This window comes from Mangifera indica, chromosome 9 (genome assembly GCF_011075055.1).
Source record: "Mangifera indica cultivar Alphonso chromosome 9, CATAS_Mindica_2.1, whole genome shotgun sequence".
In the NCBI taxonomy this organism is placed as follows: Eukaryota; Viridiplantae; Streptophyta; class Magnoliopsida; order Sapindales; family Anacardiaceae; genus Mangifera; species Mangifera indica.
In genome coordinates, this window is record NC_058145.1 from 14,734,881 (window position 1) to 14,745,870 (window position 10,990).

General features: G+C 29.6%; 1 protein-coding gene across 1 annotated transcript; it reads left to right on the plus strand.

Annotated features, from left to right (window-relative positions):
• The first annotated feature begins 6,441 nt into the window (after nt 1-6,441).
• On the plus strand, nt 6,442-10,316 carry LOC123226160 (fatty acyl-CoA reductase 3-like). Its single transcript, XM_044650663.1, has 10 exons — nt 6,442-6,676; nt 6,776-6,879; nt 6,987-7,189; nt 7,264-7,364; nt 7,549-7,741; nt 8,744-8,905; nt 9,059-9,140; nt 9,263-9,535; nt 9,624-9,751; nt 9,834-10,316. Exons 1-10 carry the CDS (start codon nt 6,598-6,600, stop codon nt 9,988-9,990), a joined length of 1,482 nt encoding a protein of 493 aa, XP_044506598.1. The 5' UTR covers nt 6,442-6,597; the 3' UTR covers nt 9,991-10,316.
• The last annotated feature ends 674 nt before the right edge of the window (nt 10,317-10,990 follow it).

The window sequence follows — 10,990 nt, forward strand, 5'->3', positions numbered from 1 at the left end:
CTGTAAACCAACTATTTTTGGTGTATACATCATACTTATCAAAGAGTAATATATATATATATATATATATATATATATATATATATATATATATATATATATAGAGTATATAATTTAGACACATAGATAATATATTATCATGCGATTGAATATTACTTTATTTTTAATTCAATATCATCGAATCATATGACGATACATCATCTATATACCCAAATCATGTATAAAAAATATGTACATATAATTTTATTATTTATGAACACCAAATAATTACTATTAGAGTAATATTATGTATACTTGATTTTAAATATTCAATTGGATATTGAAGTGATTAAGTGTTATTTTATTTTTAATTTAAAATTATCTAATAACATAATAACACATAATTTAAGTATCAAATTGAATACTTAAAATTAGGTATACATAATTTTTTTTGTTACTAGTATGCTAAACTATTTCTTGGTTGGTACAGTAGCTCAACTTTTGTAAACATTTTCTGATACTCATAAACAGTAAATGGAACCATCTAAACCAGGAAAACTTGACTCTCAATATTTCTTGATCCTGACAGAATAACTTTGTGAATTTTTGCTGATAATTCATGAATAATAAATGAATCCTTCTCTTAAAGAGATAGCTTAAATGGGATTATTCATTACAAAATAATAATAATAATAGATGAATCCTATAAACGAAGGGACTTAAGAATGAAACGTAGTAGTGAACATTCATTCATAAACAATTAATTGTTCTTCTAAAACAGGTGAACTTAATCCTCAACACTAGTCTCTCTTCATAAACAATATAATCTAGGGTTTCTTGGACTATTATGTAATAATAACTTGTGGAAGAAAGTGATGGGATCTTCGAATCGTGTCTTCCATTTTATATATTTAACAAATATAACTTGTGCTCAAGGAAATTAATCTTCAGAATGAAGAATCAAACAATTTGTCGCCTTTATTTTCTGTGATGACTTGTATGTTTTGGCTTATGTGCAAACTAATCTCAAGCTACAGAAATTATTTTTTATGGGACCGTACTGTCTATGTTTAAATAATTTTATGTGTATACACTTTTAAGTGTACAAATAAATATATAGATAATATGTCAAAATTTGATAGAATATTATTTTATTATTAATTCAAAATCACCCAATCTCATAACGACACATTATCTATATACTTATTTATATATTAAAAAATATGAACATATAATTTTATTATTTATATTTTACTTTCTTCTACTTGTCAACAAAATCTTAAAGGCAAAAGGGTGATTCACCTTTTTATTTATGTTTGATTTTTTATGTTCATAACAAAGTTTAGTTAGGTTAAAAACTATTTAGCATGACACAAAAGCTGGATTCAAGGTATATTTTTTTACTAATAAAATTATATAGACATATTTTTTATATATAATTTAGGTATACAGATAATATATAATTATGTAATTAGATAATTTTGAATTAAAAATAAAATAATATTTAATCACATGATAATATATAATTTGTATACCCAAATTATATATAAAAAATGTGTATATATAACATTACTTATTTTTCGACCATAAGAGAAGCTATATAAGTCAGGGCCCTTGTGATAAGAAATTGTCTCCTAATTTGATATTGACTTGCTCAAGCTCTTTGAATCATCCCTTTTTATTCGTCTTCTTGTCTCTATAATCTCATAACTTAAACGAAACTTGATTTACCATTAATATTTTATAATAGACCTCAACTCTTCCATCTGAACAAAGCAAATTATGGGTGATTTCAATGGATGAAATTGATTGTCCACCTTTATGTCCAAAGAAATTGACCACCAAGTTTTCAACACTTGGTCAATTGCTATATCAAACACACCTTCCAAACATTTTTTTCTCCTTTAATATGACCAATCGCACATGGTCCACTTGCTGTGTCAACTACACCTTCCGAACTTTTTTCCTTCTTTAATATGTCCGTATTGTTTATAATAGACTTGATGAACAAGATTGTTCACCAATGTTCTAAGAAACTGACATTGACAAAAGCTTCCTCAAGGTCTTCCTCATTTTAAAATTCTCAAAGGGCAAATTATTGAGTGTGAATTGGCCGATCGACCAGGCCTGATTACAATAATATTCAAAACCTATTTTTGGCAACAATTTTTTTTCTGGGTGCATTTAGGGATAGATTTGAGCTGAGTTAAACTTATCTCTAAGTTGTTTAAACTTGACTCACTTGAAAAGAGCTAAGCTTAAGTTCAATTCGAGTTTGAATTCGAGCCAAGTAAAAAAATAACTAAAACGACATTATTTTAATGCATATTGATCAAAATGACGTTTTAATTTATTCATATTAAAATTTTTTAAACTTGCAAGCTTGGCAAACCGAACACCTATAAAACTCGATTTTTGAGCTTGAAAATATTAAACTTTCTTGTTCGAATTTATTTGAGTTAAGGTTGTTTCAGACTCATTCGAATTGAACTTATTTTCAAACTCGAATAAAGATAGTTTGAATCTAATCCTAATCATATTGATGGTACAACTATTAGATCAACTTCCATTTGTGTCTTCAAAGACAAAAAAACATTATTATTCTAAGATGGGAAACCATGGACAAAAAGATGTATAATTAAAAAGATTATTACAGCATTAATGGTCTTTCTGGTGACCACCTTACCAAAACCCTAAAGAGACTGCTCAACTAATTCTAATATTCTTTAGGGATATTCATAGCGTCGATCATGTAAAACATAACAAAAGCGAATGCATTAAGACTTGTCCTGTCCAAACTTATATAGTAAGCCACCAAAAGCTTCTTCTTTGTTGAGATATGTTCCCCTTTTTATATAATTTATTTTTATAACAATTTACACCTCTTATTATTTTGATTAATAATGGGAATAGGACGACGAAAGATAAACCATAGCATTTATAGTGAAAATATGAAATACGCCATGTGGGAAACCTCCACCAGTAATTGAGCAGCCGGCCTCAAAAGGAAATGTGAAAATGTCAAATAAGTAAGCTAAACCCCACATTGAAGAAGAGAAATTTTTTTTTCTTTTTCTTCCTGAATTAATTTTGGAAGTTCTGCCACATGCAATGTATGACTTAAATATGCAGCTAACTTATGACATCTTTGCCCACAATGACCCTAAATTAGGCCGTCGGCCATTCGGCGCCTAATTCTTATTCTTAGTAAAGGAATTAAGTATTAGTCAAACACTTTTGAGTCAGGTGAAAGGGAGATGTTGCTACCTCCACCGTTTTGTGACTACTAATAACATCTCGAAGGGTTTATTTAAGTGAATGTCTTAAGGAGTCCATGCCTAAAAATATTAGGTTTGAGACTCTGGGATATCAAATTAAGAGATAGTTTGAGTAATAAAATATGAAACTTTTTATATAAAAGAATATAGATTCAAATATCTTCTGATAAAATATTAAGATCAAATTATTAACTTATTTAATTTTAAAACCGATTATTAAATTTGAAATATATTTTATTTGATGTGATTAATTAAATCTCAAAAAAATAATTTGATTTAAGTGAAATTTTTCGATTAAAAAAAATAGGTTATACCAAGCCAAGCCTAACTTGGTACGATTATCATTACATTAAACTTGCCCCTAGGTTAGGGTTGCGATCATAAAAATAATTATATCTTAAGATTTTAACAATACTCTTTTCATAATTAGAGTCGGGGGCGGGGGCGGGGGTGGCGGCGCGGAATATTAAAGTAATTGTATTAAGAATACAAGAGACGTTCCAGCACGTGACAAAGTAAAACTGAAATTAGCCGAACTCATGCTCCCCATGCCTTTCCGTACATCAACAGCATGGCCAATGGGGAGGAACGAATAGGTGCCATTTAGGTCAGGGTGGGTGAATTTATTTATGCATGCATTTATTAATACAATTCTCAGTTTCCCAGTGAATGCATGTCACATCATTGTGGCAAGTGTCCGATACGTGTCTTATATTTCTCGATATAATGTATTATCTAAATACGTAGACAATTTATACTGAGAACCTATAGACAATTCATACCACTAATCCAGCCATGCAATATGGATAGACACGTATTTTTACCCTGATATATCGTTCGATTATGATTACAGGCATTGGATTAATAGTCATCTTGCCAACTAGATAAACTGTACCACAACACAGGGCCACAGTCAATGTAAAGGGGATTATATCATTCTGGTGGCATATTAATTATAAAATAATTAAAATATTGATCACACAAAATTTAAAGTGGTGGTGCTACACTCAATCATCTCCAAAATATATACATTTTGGTTAAAAGCTTATTTTCTCAATCGGACGGGTATGCAAACCAAAGAAAACTTTCAGATATCATGTGTCAATGGATGACAAGACAACAATGCTCTCTCTCTCCCCTTGGTCTAAAAACAAAGAGAGAAAGCATCAAATAACACAAACAGATGGCTGGCTGGCTGGCTGGCTGGCTGCCGGTAGCTCTCCCAAGTCCCAACTTCCAAGTAATTTTGTTGTTAATTTGTACTTCAAACGCGGTATCTTAAAGATAAAATGTTAAAGGCACGTTTGGTGTTGAAGAATAGTTAATCTATTGAAGATAATTGCACGTGTAGGCCACAGAGCTCAGAAGTCAGAAGTCGGCAGACGAGGACAGCAGCAATTAATGAATCTGAAATTAAGGTTATACACACCTATATTTCGGTACCGCACGGCCAAAGGACTTATTTCCACCCATGTTCTGATGAAATCGATGACGTTTAAAAAACTGTCTTAATGTATTGGTTAATTATTATTTTATTAATAATATTAAAAAATATAATTTATTATATATATTTTAAAATTTTAAAAATAAATAATTTTATTTTGTCTAAAGTTTTCTAATTTTAAAATATCATTTTTTTTCAAATATAAGATTTTTTTTTCACCTATTATTTTTTATGTCAACGATTTCTTTTTTTCACCTTAAACCATTCACTGTTGCACTTGAAACCATCTCCAATGAAGAGATATGAAGTAGATCTCTTCATCAGAGATAACTAGAGATGGCACTGACTCTTTTGTTTTGTTTTCAGAGATTGTCATCGTTGGTGGGGGGAGAAAGAAAACTTAGGGATATAAAAGTAAAATGATCACTTTTTAAAACTTGAAAATTTTAGATGGGAGAAATTGTGAAATTTTTAAACTTGAGAAGTAAAATATAATAAAACTTTAGTTTTTTAAAATTTTTATTATATTAATATTTTATTCTTAACTATAACTGAGCTTTTTAACATACAATATGCATATGTTATTGTATTAAAACATAGATGAAAAATAGTTTTTTAATCTATTGGAAAAATAAAACAAAATTCCTATGAAACAATATTATACATATATTTTTAATATATACAAATAAATAAATATATAATATTTTATTATACAATTATATATTATTTTATATTTAATTTAAAATTATTTAACCACTTATTATAAAATCATGTAAGTTAATTAATCTCATTGTTCTCAATTAAAAACAACAAAAATAAAATAAAAAAAATTAGAATGTGCGACACTATTAAGTCTATCATACTTAAATTAAATTGTTAAATAATATTATTAATGTCATTAAGAGTGTGATTAATCAGTGAGTTGATTTTAAAATTATATTTGTCTTTTAATTAAAGCATTCGTATTGTGCAATTAAGATTATTAATTTGTCTATACATGTTCAAAACCCTATTTTCTGTTCTTTTAAAATTTTTTAACTATTAACTTTTTTTTACGTTGAAAATTCGAAGACAATAAGTTACCCCTCTTTTCTTTGCAAATTTTCAATCAAGTCACCTTCATTATGTATATATTATACCATTAAAAAAATATATTCTTTATTTTATTACGAAAATTCATTATTCGAATTAAAAAAAACCGTATATACATATTATAAAGTATATTTTTGAAATTTGTCAAACTGTTAAATGGTGTGCACGAAGAAGTAACCCGTAACAATGTGGCAGTTACAACAGCAGTAAATTAAAACAGATAACAATATTGTATATACTTTTAAGTATATAATTGAATATATAAATAATATATTATCATGTGATTAAGTATTATTTTATCATTAATATAAAATTATTTAATTACATAATAATATATTATTTATATTATGTTCTTACACTAGAGCATCTGTAAATAACTGAACCTGAAGAGGTTAGGTCAAGAATCCTACCCAAGAGTTTGACATGTAGCTTGGCCAGTGTAGGTGACCATCTCACCCAAACAATAATACAGCAAAAAGGCAAACTGACTCTAGAGTTAATTTATTTCTAAGTTTGTGAACTGTATAGTATTTAATTCAAGAAATCGGTGGTGTGGTGTGGTGTGGTGTTGTGTTGCGTTGTGTGTTTGAATTAAAAAAGAGAATAAAAAACTGACAACCAGTTCGCCAGGGAAATAAATGACCAACTGTTAGCGTGCACTCAACCTCTTAAATGCTCTCTCTTCTCCTATATCAACTGAAATCCGAGACTTTCCTTAGACCATTGTGCCAGATCTTTTCGCTGGAACATTTAGTTCTACTGCTAAAGTTATTCATTTCTCTGTGATTGTTTAATATTATTCCAATGGAGCTGGGAAGTATTCTTCAGTTTCTTGAAAATAAAAGCATTCTAGTCACTGGTGCAACTGGGTTTTTAGCAAAGAGTATATGCATCTTCTTCATGTCTCTCTTTTCTTTAATTCTTTCTGAGTTTCCTTTAATACTGTACCGATTAGTTTTCTTAATTGTTTTGTTGCATTCAGTTTTTCTGGAGAAAGTTTTGAGGGTTCAACCAAATGTCAAGAAGCTGTATCTTCTCTTGAGAGCTGCAGATGCTAAAGCGGCCACTCATCGGTTCCACAATGAGGTATGTATAAATGTGTATATACGCATTATGGAACATAAATACACGTAGAGAAATGTTGAATATTGTTATATATACATCTCCTTCTCAATAAACATTTTTATTTACAGGTGATAGCGAAGGACTTGTTTAGGGTTCTAAAGGAAAAATGTGGCACAAATCTGAATTTGATTATAGCAGAAAAGACCACTCTCGTCCCTGGAGACATTTCTTTGGAGGACTTGGGATTGAAGGACTCTAATTTAAGAGAAGAGATGTTGAAAAACTTAGATGTTGTCATTAATTTAGCTGCGACAACCAACTTTGATGAAAGGTAAACTAATCATCAATTATTTAAACAATTTATTCCAAATATTAAAGCTGAAATTCATTCAAATTCTTATGCAGATATGATGTTGCACTTGGCATCAACACATTGGGAGCTAAGAACGTTTTGAACTTCGCAAAGAAATGTAACAAGTTAATGGTCTTTGTTCATGTATCCACGGGTAAGAATATATAATCATTAATTAATGTGATATATTTATGAATAAAAATATGTTGTACAAAGTTATACGTACAAATTGGGGTGATAATTTATGATTGAATAATATAATTTTTTATTTTAAAATCACTAATACCTCAGATAAAGACTTCAGCCTTAATGAGAGGAAATTGATTATGTTTTTTCAGCATATGTAAGTGGGGAAACACCAGGTTTAATATTAGAGAAGTCGTATCGTATGGGAGAGACACTTAATGGTGCATTTGGATTGGACATTGATGTGGAGAAGAAAGTGATGGAGCAAGAACTTAACGAACTTCAAGCTGAGGGAGCATCCGAAGATGAAATTAAATTGGCCATGAAAGATTTGGGACTCAAAAGGTTAGTGATAGTATACCCATAATCATAAATTTGTTCATCTCCATAAATTAGGTTTTTTTAAAATTATTTTCAGAATACATGCACATGCATATCTTCCTATAGCTAAGACTATTTGTATCTCCACATATAAGGAACAAAAGAATAATTCCATCAGGTTATAGGTATTTATTGACACGATAAAACCCCCATTATTCATGCAAGAAGATGGCCAGGGTGGGCTGATAATAAAATGGAAGCGTATTAATTATTTAAAAGAGAAATTCTATTAAATATTTTCTTAGAAAATCAATTAATTGTTGTGGAAGTTGGTATGTTTGGTTACCTGTTCAAGCAATAAGGTGAAAATTGCAGACGTCCACATATTAACACTAGAAATAAAATATTATAGTGACAGCAAAATCTTAAACAAAAGTCTTAATCGCTCATGTTATAATTAATTTTTTTAATCAAGAAATTACCTGAATTGGACCATCTCTTTTGTTATAGTTGTTATTAGCACGGTTAATTAAAATGTTTAAAAGTCTTAAAAATAGGTAAAATTCTGAATTTAATAATCAAATTTTATAATCATTATATCATATTCTCTCTTTTATTTTTTATTTTTTTATTACCACTTAATCTATCGAAAGATTTTTATCACATTTTTTTCCATTGCCTCGAAGTCCCATCAGAACATTTATTACTTAAATTGACTCACAGCCAAGCACTGGAGCTTCACAAATGTTTTCGAATATCTCAACCAATGAACGTCTAGAAAATGCCCTGTTACGTTTGATTGAATTTCAATGAATAAATATCTAGCAATAAATGATCAAAAATGACAAAGCATATGCTTTTGATAAACAATTAATTTGAGATAACATTGAATGGTGACGTATAAAAATTGATCCACTTTTCTATTAAAAATTTTGGAAATAACATTGGATTGATGTTGATATTTTATCGTAAATTTAAATAATTTTGGGTTTTATTTTCATATTAATGACAAATTGAAATTATCAGAGCAAAGATGTATGGATGGCCGAACACATACGTACTCACAAAAGCCATGGGAGAGATGCTTGTAGATGAGTTGAAAGAAAATCTGTCTGTGGTCACCATTCGCCCTACCATCGTAACCAGTACTTACAAACAACCATTCCCCGGCTGGGCTGAAGGCATAAGGTAGGTCATCGTATTTTTGTATCAATAAAATTATAAATATATATATTTTTTTAAATGTACGTGTCATTTGTGTCAGCATGGGTGACATGTAAAAAGGAATTTTTTAAGGAAAAAAAATTGGGGTTTATGATAGTTTATTACTTTTGTTTACAGGACAATTGATAGCCTAGCTGTTGGCTATGGTAAAGGGAGATTAACTTGCTTACTTGGAGACCTCAATTCAATTATTGATGCGGTAATAAGTTTAACCTATTTTCTTCTCTGTGATTTTGACAATGTAACTGCATTTACATGTAGTATATGCACATGCATATATACTTTGCTCTTGGGCTTCTAAATTTGAAGGTTATTATGCAGATACCGGCTGACATGGTGGTGAATGCTACAATTGTGGCTATGGTGGCTCACGCAAGGCAGCAGCAATCTGGTAATGTGATTTATCAAGTGGGATCCTCTTTAAGAAACCCTCTGAGATACAGTGATCTTCAAGATTACGGCTACCGTTATTTCACTAAGAAACCATGGATTAACAAGGATGGAAAACCTGTTAAGGTTGGCAAGGTTAATGTCATGAACAGCATGGCTAGCTTCCACAGATACATGGCCATTCGTTACATGCTGCCGCTTAAGGTATTAAACTAAGCCTCTATCTGATAACTTCTTCCCTTCAATTTTAGTGAAAAGTCTTGATTTGAACTTGGTTGAACACCGTTTACAGGGATTAGAATTGGTAAATACAGCATTCTGCCAGTACTTTAAGGGGATCCACAGTGATCTCAGTAGGAAGATAAAATTCGTGATGCGATTAGTGGAACTTTATCGACCATACTTGTTCTTCAATGGCATGTAAGTATATATGCTTAATTCATTATTTTGATCTGTGGCCATATCAGAAATATAATTAACTAGTTGTTTTGCATAAATATAGCTTTGACGACAAGAACACAGTGAAGTTGCTAACGGCAGCAAGGGATGACAGTGCCGTAGAGACAAACATATTTTACTTCGATTCCAAGTGCATCGACTGGGAAGATTACTTCATGAACACTCATATGCCAGGACTTGTGAAACATGTATTCAAATGAAAGCCACAGCCAATGCTTTTGCAAGCTTTACTATTGGCATCTCCAAAAATTGTTAAGCGTCACTTATTGAAGAAAGTATGATTTTAATTATTTGACAAAGTGTTTTATCAAAATGTATCTGATATGGTGTTTTATTTTCTATAATTTTTGTTCTTATAGTTACATGAATATGTTCAACCATTGTTGGGATTATTAATGTCCCTGTGCTTGTGAGGGTAAGATTTGAAAAGATGTATGTTTATGTTCTTCAATTTGTTGTTATCTTGAGCTCTGATTAATGTAAAATAAAATATGAAAAAGAATGCTCCAGGCTGCTTTCCTTTTCATGCATCGTATTTTTAGTTGGTCGCAGAATCTTAAGACCAAGCATTAGTATTTCGGGTCTGTTAGTTGCCCAGGTTTTCTACTGTGCTGAAAATGGACTTTTGTGCATAAACTAGAAGCCCAAAACCATAAAAAGCCTATAAGCATATTTAAAGTAATTGGAGACATGAAACTTTGATGTGATAAATTATATAACATTACGTACATATTTTTAGTATATAATTTAAATATATAAATAATATATTATTATATGATTAGATAATTTTAAATTAAAGATAAAGTAACACTCAATTATATAATGATTTATTATTTGTGTATCGAAAGTGTATATACATAATATTTCTCTTTCCGATGATCCCTTTCCCTACTCACTATTTGAATTTATACTTATACGATTACTTTTAAGAAATTACAATATTTAATGACATGATGGGTTTTTTTGTATTTATGAAATTGTAATAATATAATCACACTATTATTTATTTTTTAAAAGATAATTCATTTATAAAAGGAAATATTCATTTATTATCAGATGATTATTGAAATCATGATAAAAATGGTATTTATATCTTGTTTTAAGACTTCTAAAAAATAAGTTAACCTTCTCGAGACTTGATCTTCTGACTTGTCAGGTGGAGTAACATTTATTCATTATCTATCAATTTTACAAATTGAC